Source organism: Gadus macrocephalus, chromosome 4, assembly GCF_031168955.1.
Source record: "Gadus macrocephalus chromosome 4, ASM3116895v1".
In the NCBI taxonomy this organism is placed as follows: Eukaryota; Metazoa; Chordata; class Actinopteri; order Gadiformes; family Gadidae; genus Gadus; species Gadus macrocephalus.
In genome coordinates, this window is record NC_082385.1 from 22,370,269 (window position 1) to 22,385,797 (window position 15,529).

At 42.8% G+C, this 15,529-nt stretch overlaps 1 protein-coding gene across 1 annotated transcript in view; it reads right to left on the minus strand.

Annotated features, from left to right (window-relative positions):
* Positions 1–1,480: 1,480 nt before the first annotated feature.
* Positions 1,481–15,529, minus strand: part of LOC132456602 (uncharacterized) — a 28,687-nt gene continuing 14,638 nt past the window's right edge. Inside the window, exons 4-8 of the mRNA XM_060051014.1 lie at positions 3,449–3,499; positions 3,205–3,249; positions 3,052–3,116; positions 2,715–2,826; positions 1,481–1,753 (exon numbers count right to left, since the gene is read on the minus strand). Coding sequence (XP_059906997.1) covers positions 1,481–1,753; positions 2,715–2,826; positions 3,052–3,116; positions 3,205–3,249; positions 3,449–3,499 — 546 coding nt within the window. The remainder of the gene's footprint in view (positions 1,754–2,714; positions 2,827–3,051; positions 3,117–3,204; positions 3,250–3,448; positions 3,500–15,529) is intronic.

A 15,529-nucleotide genomic window follows, 5' to 3' on the forward strand; every position in this document is an offset into this window, starting at 1 on the left:
AAGTAAACAAAGAGAAGTTTGTTATTTTTTAAACACATGTGTGGAAGCTAACATTCAGCTTCAGTCTGAGCTAGGATGATTTTTCTGAGCCCCCCCAAAACCAGGCCGGGTGCCTGGCAAAAAGAGGCCCGTTCACGATTCTGATTATAATTTGGGCAAGTGAACATTACATTCGGGCAAGTTGAACCTGACCTGTACTTGCCCGATGGGCAAGTGCTTTTGAAACCTTAGTGTCAACCCCTGAAGTGTCTCTTCAATTTAACGAACCAAAGTAATAGAAAAAGTGATAGAGGAAAAAAAGGAGGCCGGTGAGAGATTGAGTGCGCACGCACATAGCCATGAATGCTCTGTGGTTTTGGTTAACTAACACGCGGTTTGTGGTTCTAAATTGATACGAGTTGTTGTTGTCGTCTGTGGTATAACAATAAGTAGGCCTACTCAGGGCTGTAGTGGAGGGTAAACGCACGTAAACACCGTTTACGCACTTCTGGAATTTAGGAAATAGCGTTTACGCACCTCTAAATAGCGTTTACGCACCTCTAAATAGCGTTTACGCACCTCAAAGTTCCCTGTGCCTTGTATTCTGCCGTTGGAATAACCGGAAATAAATGTAGTATCATTTTAAAACACCTGAGACAAAGTTTCATATGGTTGAACAAATAAACGCTGTAATCTGAATCATTTTCATCTGCGCTGTAGGCCTATGCTATTATGGTCTGTGGCCCTCCAATCAGTGCCTTGCGGCTGCGGCGGCAACACCAATCAGGATCCAGGAAAATATGTAAACAGGAAGTATGTAAACACATGGCCCTACGCGTTGTGGATTATCATGGCCGTTTCTCAATTCGCGTACTTGTGCGTGCTCGTGTGCTCGTGGACTCGTGAAACGTCATCAGTCGTTGCCCGAGCACTGTTCCAATTCGAAGCACGCATCAAGCGAGTACTGTCGTAAAACCTGGAAGTGTTCTTGATGCGTGCTCGGGCTGTTTCCCAAAGTGAACAATAGGGTCCGACTGCGTCCTGCGTCCTGGCAAGACACGCCCCGTGTAGAAATACACGCCCCTCGTGGGAAATACACGCCCCTCGACTGACCAATCTCAGCGTGATGACGTAATACGTAGGATTGTGATTTCCTCTCAGCGTGATGACGTAATACGTAGGATTGTGATTTCCTACTGAGATCGGGGAGTAACGTAGGATTGTGATTTCCTACTGAGATCGGGGAGTAATTTTCCAACGTCATCGTTAACTCTTCTGTTACGAAGCTGTTCCACTCTAACCATGTCAGAGTGGCTGGCAGTGAAATGTGCACAGAATGTGGTGTAGACTATCAAATTGGTAATAAACAACTGATAATACCGTGACATCATTTTATTTATAAAGACAAATGAAAATGGTTTTAGAACTGGTTATATAAATGATAACATAAAGAATCGGCCCCCGGTCCCCCAGTTCAATTAAAACAATGGGTAAAATGTCGCTATTCCCAAGAAGCAAACACTTTCAGTTTTCTCCGGTCAAACATCTCCACACAGAACATTTCGTAGTCCTTTCGTAAGAACTGGAACGGTTCAATCCTGTTTAGGCTTTCTTCCGGGCAACTGCGGTCAACGGATTTCAGCTCTGCTAATAATGCCTGCTGCTCTGCACCTTCCACCCCAATGACCATCGGGAGAGAAACGTGGTCGGTGAAGGTCTGCAACTGGCACCATGCTGCTGCCTCAATTGTGTCCTTCAGGAAAACATCATCTGCCTTGAAGAAAGAAAAATAATTTGTGTCTGTACTTGGCAAAAAAAACAATAATTGACATCCTACTCTCGCAAAACCACACAATGGTATGCTAACGAAGGCTACTACTGATGAGTTTTCAATGATGAACAAAACTATTCAACTATAGTCATCTGACCTATTGTATCTGGCTATATATACAGTACTAACAGTGGAGTTAAAAAGTTAGTGTAATATTTTGCTCATGGGCGGTGTCATTTAAATTCTGGCTCTTAATATTCACAAAAATATTTATTGGAATTTACTCTGAAAATGTCAGGCTGACCAAAGAGTAATGAAGGGAAACCGAATTAGCATTTACTGATAACTGTGATGTCAAATGCATATACTTGGCTTTACAGAGGTACAAAGTAAAGTTACTTAAAGGATACAAGCCTTAGAATTGTACATTTTCGCCCCTATTCCACTTGTATTGTTTACAGACAATACTTATGCATACGATAGGGAATTCTTAGTAAGGGAAACATGACTCAGGCCATAAGGGTAGGCTACATTTTTTTATTATAGAGAAAGGGAAGGTCATTACACAAAGCATTTAAAGTAAATAAAAAAGTAAATACAAAATATGTGCAATAACATTAAGGGATACAATTATTATTAAAAATGGGAAACACAAGAGGCATTGGCAGGTATAAGTTAACACAAAAAAAAGTACAAAATTAAGGGGACGGAGAAGAGGGCCCCCAGAATTGGGACCCAGAGGCAGAGCAGATGTGTGCGTGTGTGTGTGTGTGTGTGTGTGTGTGTGTGTGTGTGTGTGTGTGTGTGTGTGTGTGTGTGTGTGTGTGTGTGTGTGTGTGTGTGTGTGTGTGTGTGTGTGTGTGTGTGGGGGGCGCAGCCAAACATCTCGCAGGGGCCCCTTCTACAATATTTCGGGTTAGGGTTATTACAGCAATAGGTGTATATAAGAAACATAACTTCTTACCTTGGTCAAAACCTTCCGCTTCCGCTTCCGTGTTACCCGGAACACCGGTGCCAGGAGTCCATTCACCATCTGGTGTCCTTCTTGGGTGAAATGACAGAATCTTTTGCCACATCTGCAGTAGAAAGAAAGGGAAAGAAAGACAGAAAGAAAGTCAAAGAAAAAAAAACACGCACCGCGCACACACACACACACACACACACACACACACACACACACACACACACACACACACACACACACACACACACACACACACACACACACACACACACACACAGGGTTGCCAAGCCAACATGAAAAATGTATTTATTTTGCATTTGTCGGTTAAGATCCATACCCTTCAATCCCGTAGTTGTCCAAAAGGAGCTTGCACCACCACCTCCTGAGATGAGGCATATCCAACTGAAGAGGAACATTAAAATGAAGTTTACCACATAACCATTATGATGCTGCTTCTAAATACTGACGCTAGCACACAGATAGTACTTACAACGTTGAAATCGAAGTGCGCGTCCATGGTAATGTACCAGGAGTACTGTAGAACATAGAATGTAATAATGTTGGGTTGTGATCATAGGCAGGGTGTGATTTTACCAGCAATTGGCATGCTTAGGCAGTTAAGACTAGTTTATAGTCATCTTAGAATTTTTTTTGGCCATTATAACATTAGAAAATAAAATGCTGTGTGTTAAAAAAGGTATGATAAAGCAAATGAATGGAGCATGGTAACTCACCATGACCATAAAGACTCCACAGTCGATTCCATATAGTTGTTGTGGAACACCCTGTGCCATAAAACAGGTTGTAAGATGAACAGTCATAGCCCTACACACATTTTCCTGATGTGCTTGTTATCTCAGCAATTATTACCTCAATGTCCAAGCCAGTCTCCTCGGTCCAGGTGCCAGGCATCAATTGTTGCGCAACAACCCTAATACAAATTTGGTGACACAACCCGGTATCACGCAATTGCGTGCTCCTGCGCACAAACGTTAATCTATTGAAGCGTGTTCCCGAGCACGATAGTCCGACTTTTTGCGTGTTACACAAAACGAAATGTAAACCAATGCATTCTGAATGGGAGTGTTCTAAGACAATTAACGTGCTCCACAAAACGGTACGAGAGAGAGAGAAAGAGAGAGCGGGAGGGACAGAGAGAGAGAGAGAGAGAGAGAGCGAGAGAGAGGCTTCAGAAAGGGTGTGCGCAGATAGTACAGTGCACCCTAGTTATGTTTATGCCAAAACCTATATATATAATTAGGCTGTGGAAATTGCAATAAGTTAAGAACACAACTTCGCACGTTGAGCACACAGCCGTGTGACTCGTTTATTTTGTAAAAAAGAAAACCGGAAAACAAAGCGTGCTGAAGGTAAACAAATCCAGCATTGTCTGTGACGTCATGAGACGCACGTAATCCTTAGGGACCGCGATCCCTGAACCACCAAGAACGTAAATGACATGCAGTAAACAACAACACAATTGAAAGAACAACACATAACGAAATACTGTAGGTGAATTATGTTACGGTCACTACAAGGCTATAATTATATTATTTAGCGTGTAATGAGACAATCTATAGCCAAATTGTCGAAGATGCCCGAGAATCTTCGGGGATATCAGCATGGGAAATCGGCGAATCAGACCCATGAAGGGGGGGGGGGGGACACGTTAGTTGAAGGGGGGGGGGGGGGGGGGGGGACACGTTTGTTGAGGGGGGGGGGAGACACGTTTGTAGGGGGGGGGCACGCTCGACAACGAGAGTTGGTTTTTATTGAACGCTCGACAACGAGAGTTGTTTTTTATTGAACGAGACTTCAACACGGAACAGCTGCAAGAAACGATGGTCACGTCACTCTCGGTGACGGTGTCGACAAAAATGAACACACGAACAATGTTAATAGAACAACACACAACCACATAACATCCCGGACCAATTAACCCCACTTAATCCTAACAACAAAACAAGTTAACAAAAGCCCCATTTGTCAACTGAGAACCCCAATTCTCAGAATCCCCCGCGGCTCCGGAACACGGCGTAGCTTATATTAATCTTTATTATCTGAATGGGAAATGCAATATTTTAGGACAGATACACCATTAAACGCGTTTCTAATGAAATTTCTAGCGAGAAATGTACATTTTCCTTACATCATCTTCAGTCAGTGAATGTGTATGATCTTTATTAATCTTTATTATCTGAATGGGAAATGCAATATTTTAGGACAGATACACCATTAAACGCGTTTCTAATGACTTTTCTAGCGAGAAATGTACATTTTCCTTACATAATCTTCAGTCAGTGAATGTGTATGATCTTTATTAATCTTTATTATCTGAATGGGAAATGCAATATTTAAGGACCGATTCACCGTTAAACGTGTTTCTAATAACATTTCTAGCGAGAAATATACTTTTTACTTGCATAATCTTCAGTCAGTGATTGTGTCTGATCTTTAGTTTTATAGTTATTAGGATTTGATCGGCTCGCTCGCATGTTTCAACGACGTCAGGTTGCTTTCGCTAAACTAGCAGCTCACGTGCTTCCTGCGTTTGTGTTATTAAACTGTTACTTTATGTAACTTTTAATGATATAATCTTGTTAGAAACACGTATATCTGAGAGCCAACCCAGTCGCCAAAAGCATACGTTGACAGTGTACTTTTCGTGAACACTGGATTACGTCGCATTTCAACATAAAATAGCGTGTTATACACACACACACACGCACGCACACGCACAGACACACGCACACAAGCACACACAAGCACACACACGCATGCACAGACACACAGACACAGACACACACACACGCACACACGCACACGGTGCATTTCGCTGCTAAAACAACAACAAAAAAATATTCCCTCAAATATTATTACTTTCAAAACGTTGGCCGAAATGGCCAATAATATCATTTTTTATTTGGGATGCTTCTAGGACATTTTGGGTGGATTTTGAACGGTATGTGGGGGGCACGTTTTTTGCAGGACCTGGCAACCCTGCGCTGTTGCCCGAGATCTGGATCCACCCCGGCGTGGTGCCGTGTCCTTTTGACCTTTTGACCCCAGACTTCTGGGGGAATAGCTGAATCAATTCATTAGTCAATCAGAAGCATGTAAATATCGTCCCCGTGGCGTAAGAGGACGAACAAGGTGTCCTTCAACATCTACGCTTCCAGGAGACTGCAACGGTGCCACACATGAGCATATTCGAACATGTTTAATGGTAGTAATTAGCTGTCGAAATTGGAGGCCTTAATCAATACTGAGCAGCTATTGATTTGCTTCCCGATAAAGATTTGTCACAAATGACATGTTATTTAGCATCTACACGTTGAGCTGAGTCCAATGACACCAAGAACGACACTCTAGCTAATGGTAACATGTGTTTTACATGGTACACCTAGGTCTAGGACATGATCTCGGTGTAGCAAGAGGCCGAGCTTGATCTCATTGGACTCAGCTTAACGTGTAGATGCTAATTAACATGTAATTTGTCAAAAATCTCCATCGGGTAGCAAATCTATAGCTGGTCATTATTGATAAAGGCCTCCAAAATCGACAACTAATTACTACCCCGAAACATATTCAAATATGATCATGTGTGGCACTGTTGCAATCGTCTCGAAACGTAGATGTCAAAGGACACCTTGTTTGCTCTGTTGCACCACCGGGAAGATATTTTCATACTTCTAATGGATTGATTCATATTTTAAGGTTCTCGGAGTGAGACTTTAAGTGGCTGCAGCAGAAGTGTTGAGACGAAAGATGATATCAAGAGATTTATAGAATATTCCCATTCACATTATGATTCTTCGTCGTAACATCCGACCAAACATCCTTTACATTCACAGAGCGAAGATTATGAAAGTCCAGGCTCAGCAAGTGCTCCATCTCGTTGCACCTGCACCCAGCGGCTCGCTTGCAAGATTTTGGCCTAAAGTTCTTCCCAGACCAACACCCTAGCCATCCAACATGCATATCTGAGAATCAGGCCTCTCTTTAATAATGACAAAAAGTTATGAGAGAAACACACATTAACTTTTTGTTATCTCATAAGCGGCGTGGTGCCGGCTCCTTTTCACCTTTTGAGCCCCGACTCCAAAAACGTGGCCACAGGCCAGCTGTGTCTACAAACCTTTAGCCACAAATGTACACCTCCATCCCACAAAAAATGGGGACTAGAAACTAACCTCTGTCTTATGTACATTTACTGTACTGTTGGAGGTCACGCCCCTTTGCCGACCTTTTCGAGATAGCTAGGGATGCTAAAATGTTTACACACATTTCCCGGGGCCCCGTGTACGACATATCCGAGATTTGGAGTTCTAGCCCTTAGAGAAAAAAAGTTTTCCCAAATGGAGTGTCATTTGGACAAAGCCCCTCAGAAGTGTAGCCTGCAAGACCTAATGGTTCAGAATGTGGTGGAAAAACAGTTTTTGAGATAGGAAGGTCCTACCGCCCTGAAATTTTAATACCTTATTCTAGGGCCTAACTGGGACCTCCGCACCGAAACTTGGCCCGGTCGGACCCCGAGGGCAGGAAGGGGGGGCCTGCCCTCGGGGTCTGACCGGGCCAAGTCTCGGGCAGGAAGGGCCCCCCCTTCCTTGACAAATTACCTGTTAATTAGCATCTACACGTTAAGCTGAGTCCAATGAGATCAAGCTCGGCCTCTTGCTACACCGAGATCATGTCCTAGACCTAGGTGTACCATGTTAAACACATGTTACCATTAGCTAGAGTGTCGTTCTTGGTGTCATTGGACTCAGCCCAACGTGTAGATGCTAAATAACATGTCATTTGTGACAAATCTTTATCGGGAAGCAAATCAATAGCTGCTCAGTATTGATTAAGGCCTCCAATTTCGACAGCTATTTACTACCATTAAACATGTTCGAATATGCTCATGTGTGGCACCGTTGCAATCCCCTGGAAGCGTAGATGTTGAAGGATACCTTGTTCGTCCTCTTACGCCACCGGGACGATATTAACATGCTTCTGATTGACTAATGAATTGATTCAGCTATTCCCCCAGAAGTCTGGGGTCAAAAAGGTCAAAAGGAGACGGCACCACGCCGGGGTGGATCCAGATCTCGGGCAACAGCGCAGGGTTGCCAGGTCCTGCAAAAAACGTGCCCCCCACATACCGTTCAAAATCCACCCAAAATGTCCTAGAAGCATCCCAAATAAAAAATGATATTATTGGCCATTTCGGCCAACGTTTTGAAAGTAATAATATTTGAGGGAATATTTTTTTGTTGTTGTTTTAGCAGCGAAATGCACCGTGTGCGTGTGTGCGTGTGTGTGTCTGTGTCTGTGTGTCTGTGCGTGCGTGTGTGCTTGTGTGTGTGTGTCTGTGCGTGTGCGTGCGTGTGTGTGTATAGCACGCTATTTTATGTTGAAATGCGACGTAATCCAGTGTTCACGAAAAGTACACTGTCAACGTATGCTTTTGGCGACTGGGTTGGCTCTCAGATATACGTGTTTCTAACAAGATGATATCATTAAAAGTTACATAAAGTAACAGTTTAATAACACAAACGCAGGAAGCACGTGAGCTGCTAGTTTAGCGAAAGCAACCTGACGTCGTTGAAACATGCGAGCGAGCCGATCAAATCCTAATAACTATAAAACTAAAGATCAGACACAATCACTGACTGGAGATTATGCAAGTAAAAAGTATATTTCTCGCTAGAAATGTTATTAGAAACACGTTTAACGGTGAATCGGTCCTAAAATATTGCATTTCCCATTCAGATAATAAAGATTAATAAAGATCATACACATTCACTGACTGAAGATTATGTAAGGAAAATGTACATTTCTCGCTAGAAAAGTCATTAGAAACGCGTTTAATGGTGTATCTGTCCTAAAATATTGCATTTCCCATTCAGATAATAAAGATTAATAAAGATCAAACACATTCACTGACTGAAGATTATGTAAGGAAAATGTACATTTCTCGCTAGAAATTTCATTAGAAACGCGTTTAATGGTGTATCTGTCCTAAAATATTGCATTTCCCATTCAGATAATAAAGATTAATATAAGCTACGCCGTGTTCCGGAGCCGCGGGGGATTCTGGGAATTGGGGTTCTCAGTTGACAAATGGGGCTTTTGTTAACTTGTTTTGTTGTTAGGATTAAGTAGGGTTAATGGGTTCGGGATGTTATGTGGTTGTGTGTTGTTCTATTAACATTGTTCGTGTGTTAATTATTGTCGACACCGTCACCGAGAGTGACGTGACCATCGTTTCGTGCAGCTGTTCCGTGTTGAAGTCTCGTTCAATAAAAACCAACTCTCGTTGTCGAGCGTTCAATAAAAACCAACTCTCGTTGTCGAGCGTGCCCCCCCCCTACAAACGTGCCCCCCCCCCCCCCCTTCAACTAACGTGTCCCCCCCCCACACCCTTCATGGGTCTGATTCGCCGATTTCCCATGCTGATATCCCCGAAGATTCTCGGGCATCTTCGACAATTTGGCTATAGATTGTCTCATTACACGCTAAATAATATAATTATAGCCTTGTAGTGACCGTAACATAATTCACCTACAGTATTTCGTTATGTGTTGTTCTTTCAATTGTGTTGTTGTTTACTGCATGTCATTTACGTTCTTGGTGGTTCAGGGATCGCGGTCCCTAAGGATTACGTGCGTCTCATGACGTCACAGACCATGCTGGATTTGTTTACCTCCAGCACACTTTGTTTTCCGGTTTTCTTTTTTTACAAAATAAACGAGTCACACCTGTGTGCTCAACGTGCGAAGTTGTGTTCTTAACTTATTGCAATTTCCACAGCCTAATTATATATATAGGTTTTGGCATAAACCAACACAGTCTCACTCCGAGAACGTCAAATACCGACTGTTGGCAAAGGCCCTTTAGCGTCGGTGACTGACGGGAAAGGTACCCTTTTTATTCGGTCGGTGACGGTAAAGGTACCCTTCGGCGTCTTCTGCATACGGAATGGGGGGTGCCTCACTACGTCTCTAATAGACGATGTGAGCATCTTTCCTATTGGATAGTTTTTTAGGATATTCTTCTGTGAAAATGGCGGACATACTTTTTATCCTGGGTGGAAAATATGATATTTTAGAATAGTTACACCATTAAAAGTGTTTTTAGCGAGAAATGTGCATTTTACTTTCATAATCGTCGTTCGGCGAATGTGAAGGATGTTTGGTTTGATAGATATGACGAAGAATATTTCATCGGGCGATAATGGCCGGCGTACAGGCATCCCGGGCTCACGAAAATAGGTGACACTGTCACGTTATTTAATCTATTGAAACGTGATCAGGTACACGTATTTTCTAAATGTTCGTGTCAAAAAGCAAAATTTTCAAACTCATGCATATCAATTGGAAGTATTTGTCGTGATTTGTCACTTAGCACGACTTCCATCTAAGGTTCTGTCCGGGAGCTTTCTCCCTATTGTCCCTTAAGGAGCTCCGTACAGAACATTTATTGTTAAAAATTGTCTGTGATAACTAAGAATATGACAGCTTTTCCAGTCTCACCAATATGCGCACAGATCGCACGGTTTGACACTTTCAAGATGCGTGCAGTAGCCTACATACGCCAAATGACCATTTCGTGTGCATACGATACGCAAAACCCAGCATTAACTACTGTGGAGGGCGGATACGTCCATTTCGCGTGCATATGTGCATATGATACGAAAAACCCAGCATTAACTGAATGGGAGATGCAATATTTTAGGACGGATTCACCATTTAACGTGTTTCTAATGACATTTCTAGCGAGAAATGTACTTTTCCCTTGAATAATCCTCAGTCAGTGAATGTGTATGATCTTTATTAATCTTTATTATCTGAATGGGAAATGCAGCTCACGTGTTTCCTGCTTTTGTGTTATTAAACCGTTACTTTATGTAACTTTTAATGATATCATCTTGTTAGAAACACGTACGTTTTCGTGAACACTGGATTACGTCGCATTTCAACATAAAATAGCGTGTTATACACACACACACACACACACACACACACACACACACACACACACACACACACACACACACACACACACACACACACACACACACACTGCATTTCGCTGCCAAATAAATAAATACTAGGGCAGAATAAAGAATAAATTAATTCATTATCATTCAACTTCAACATGCGTTATTACAGTATAGTGGTGGAGGGATGACGTGTGTTGGCCAACCCGGAAGTGAGCGTCGCCCTGGGTTCCCTTGACAAAAAGCCAACGGGTTTTTCCATTTGATTTTGGATTATTGCAGAAAAATTAGCATCTTTGAAGCACCTCCTCAAAAACTGAAAATAAATAAAAATAACTGTGCTCCAAAGAAAGAAATGTAAACCAATGCATTCCGAATGGGAGTGTTTCTCAGATTTTTCCATGCTACACAGAACGAAATGTAAACCCATGCAAATAAAGACTTCATGGTCATAATCATTTAAATATCATTAATCTCCTGAGGGTGGTATTCTATTTTTTTCAACGGGGCTGAATCCAGTCACTTGACCGTCATGGTTGCTATGGTGGTTGCTATCCACCAGCCCCTCTAATCCTTACATGGCTCTAAAAACCACGCGGCAAATGAGCTGCCGTAATTTGTGTTGTTTTTGTCGTAAACTAGTGTCCGATGGTTAAAAAATAGACGGATATTCCAAGGTATCCTTAAAAGGCAGCTTGGATGTTTTTATTTTCTGCAGTTTAGACTTCTTCTATAACTTATTTTTGAAAGCAAAACACCAAGCTCATTGATTTAACGAGGCAGGGTTATTTGTTTTATTTATTAAATAAATATTTAGAGAGGTCATTCCTTCTCCTGAGTTTTCTTCCTATTTATGTCTAGTGTACAACCCTACTGTCCACAAGCATCACCCCCCCCCTCCCCATATGGATTTGGAGAATTGTTGCCACGTCCCAGTGGTGGAGGTATCATATATATGAAAGAGGGCATTCAATTATACTACAATGATCAATTAGGAGGCCGAAGCCCTAAAGGAAGTGATGCAATAGGTGACTGGGTCGACGACATTTAAGTAAGCTTTACTTTGAGGTCTCTTATATATCAAAGGGGGTCTCAAAGGACGCATACGCTTCAACCTGTGGCTCCGGTCCTACAGGAAATGACTCAGCAAGTGCTCCATCTCGTTGCACCTGCACCCAGCGGCTCGCTTGCAAGATTTTGGCCTGAAGTTATTCCCAGACCTACACCGTAGCCATCCAACCTGCATATCTGAGAATCAGGCCTCTCTTTAATAATGACAAAATGTATGAGAGAAATACACATTAACTTTTCACTCATAAGCGGCGTGGTGCCGGCTCCTTTTGACCTTTTGACCCCAGACTTCTGGGGGAATAGCTGAATCAATTCATTAGTCAATCAAAAGCATGTAAATATCTTCCCGGTGACGTAAGAGGGAAAACAAGGTGTCCTTCAACATCTACGCTTCCAGGCGATTGCAACGGTGCCACACATGAGCATATTCGAACATGTTTAATGGTAGTAATTAGCTGTCGAAATTGGAGGCCTTAATCAATAATGAGCAGCTATTGATTTGCTTCCCGATAGAAATTTGTGACAAATGACATGTTATTTAGCCTCTACACGTTGAGTTGAGTCCAATGACACCAAGCATTACACTCTAGAAAATGGTAACATGTATTTTACATGGTACACCTAGGTCTAGGACATGATCTCGGTGTAGCAAGAGGGCGAGCTTGATCTCATTGGACTCAGCTTAACGTGTAGATGCTAAATAATATGTAATTTGTCAAAAATCTCCATCGGGAAGCAAATCTATAGCTGGTCATTATTGATAAAGGCCTCCAAAATCGACAGCTAATTACTACCCCGAAACATATTCAAATATGATCATGTGTGGCACTGTTGCAATCGCCTCGAAACGTAGATGTCAAAGGACACCTTGTTTGCCCCGTTACGTAACCGGGTAGATATTTTCATACTTCTAATGAATTGATTCATATTTTAAGGTTCTCGGAGTGAGACTTTAAGCGGCTGCAGCAGAAGTGTTGAGACGAAAGATGATATCAAGACATTTATAGAATATTCACATTCACATTATGATTCTTCGTCATAACATCCGACCAAACATCCTTTACAGTCACCAAGCGAGGATTATGAAAGTCCAGGCCCCCCCTTCCGGCACTCAAGGTCCGACTGGGCCAAGTTTAGGGCAGGAAGGGCCCCCCATTCCGGCCCTCGGGGTCAGACCGGGCCAAGTTTCGGTGCGGGGGTCCCAGTTAGGCCTTAGAATAAGGTATTCAAATTTCAGGGCGGTAGGACCTTCCTATCTCAAAAACTGTTTTTCCACCACATTCTGAACCATTAGGTCTTGCAGGTAACACATCTGAGGGGCTTTGTCCTTTAGGCCGAAGCCCTAAAGGAAGTGATGCAATAGGTGACTGGGTCGACAACATTTAAGTATGCTTTACTTTGAGGTCTCTTATATATATTAAAGGGGGTCTCAAAGGACGCATACGCTTCAACCTGTGGCTCCAGCCCTACAGGAAATGACTCAGCAAGTGCTCCATCTCGTTGCACCTGCACCCAGCGGCTCACTTGCAAGATTTTGGCCTGAAGTTCTTCCCAGACCTACACCCTAGCCATCCAACACGCATATCTTAGAATCAGGCTTCTCTTTAATAATGACAAAAAGCTATTAGAGAAATACACATTCACTTTTTGTTATCTCATAAGCGGCGTGGTGCCGGCTCCTTTTGACCTTTTGACCCCAGACTTCAAAAACGTGGCCACAGGCCAGCTGTGACTACACACCTTAAGCCACAAATGTACACCTCCATCCCACAAAAAATGGGGACTAGAAACGAACCTCTGTCTTATGTACATTTACCGTACTGTGGGAGGTCACGCCCCTTTTCCGGCCTTTTCGAGATAGCTAGGGATGCTAAAATGTTTACACACATTTCCCGGGGCCCCGAGAACGACATATCCGAGATTTGGAGTTCTAGCCCTTAGAGAAAAAAAGTTTTCCCAAATGGACTGTCATTTGGACAAAGCCCCTCAGAAGTGTTACCTGCAAGACCTAATGGTTCAGAATGTGGTGGAAAAACAGTTTTTGAGATAGGAAGGTCCTACCGCCCTGAAATTTGAATACCTTATTCTAAGGCCTAACTGGGACCCCCGCACCGAAACTTGGCCCGGTCGGACCCCGAGGGCCGGAATGGGGGGCCCTTCCTGCCCTAAACTTGGTCCAGTCGGACCTTGAGTGCCGGAAGGGGGGGCCTGGACTTTCATAATCCTCGCTCGGTGACTGTAAAGGATGTTTGGTCGGATGTTATGACGAAGAATCATAATGTGAATGTGAATATTCTATAAATGTCTTGATATCATCTTTCGTCTCAACACTTCTGCTGCAGCCGCTTAAAGTCTCACTCCGAGAACCTTAAAATATGAATCAATTCATTAGAAGTATGAAAATATCTTCCCGGTTACGTAACGGGGCAAACAAGGTGTCCTTTGACATCTACGTTTCGAGGCGATTGCAACAGTGCCACACATGATCATATTTGAATATGTTTCGGGGTAGTAATTAGCTGTCGATTTTGGAGGCCTTTATCAATAATGACCAGCTATAGATTTGCTTCCCGATGGAGATTTTTGAGCTGCTCATTATTGATTAAGGCCTCCAATTTCGACAGCTAATTACTACCATTAAACATGTTCGAATATGCTCATGTGTGGCACCGTTGCAATCGCCTGGAAGCGTAGATGTTGAAGGACACCTTGTTCTCCCTCTTACGTCACCGGGAAGATATTTACATGCTTTTGATTGACTAATGAATTGATTCAGCTATTCCCCCAGAAGTCTGGGGTCAAAAGGTCAAAAGGAGCCGGCACCACGCCGCTTATGAGTGAAAAGTTAATGTGTATTTCTCTCATACATTTTGTCATTATTAAAGAGAGGCCTGATTCTCAGATATGCAGGTTGGATGGCTACGGTGTAGGTCTGGGAATAACTTCAGGCCAAAATCTTGCAAGCGAGCCGCTGGGTGCAGGTGCAACGAGATGGAGCACTTGCTGAGTCATTTCCTGTAGGACCGGAGCCACAGGTTGAAGCGTATGCGTCCTTTGAGACCCCCTTTGATATATAAGAGACCTCAAAGTAAAGCTTACTTAAATGTCGTCGACCCAGTCACCTATTGCATCACTTCCTTTAGGGCTTCGGCCTCCTAATTGATCATTGTAGTATAATTGAATGCCCTCTTTCATATATATGATACCTCCACCACTGGGACGTGGCAACAATTCTCCAAATCCATATGGGGAGGGGGGGGTGATGCTTGTGGACAGTAGGGTTGTACACTAGACATAAATAGGAAGAAAACTCAGGAGAAGGAATGACCTCTCATAAATATTTATTTAATAAATAAAACAAATAACCCTGCCTCGTTAAATCAATGAGCTTGGTGTTTTGCTTTCAAAAATAGGTTATAGAAGAAGTCTAAACTGCAGAAAATAAAAACATCCAAGCTGCCTTTTAAGGATACCTTGGAATATCCGTCTATTTTTTAACCATCGGACACTAGTTTACGACAAAAACAACACAAATTACGGCAGCTCATTTGCCGCGTGGTTTTTAGAGCCATGTAAGGATTAGAGGGGCTGGTGGATAGCAACCACCATAGCAACCATGACGGATTCAGCCCCGTTGAAAAAAATAGAATACCACCCTCAGGAGATTAATGATATTTAAATGATTATGACCATGAAGTCTTTATTTGCATGGGTTTACATTTCGTTCTGTGTAGCATGGAAAAATCGGAGAAACACT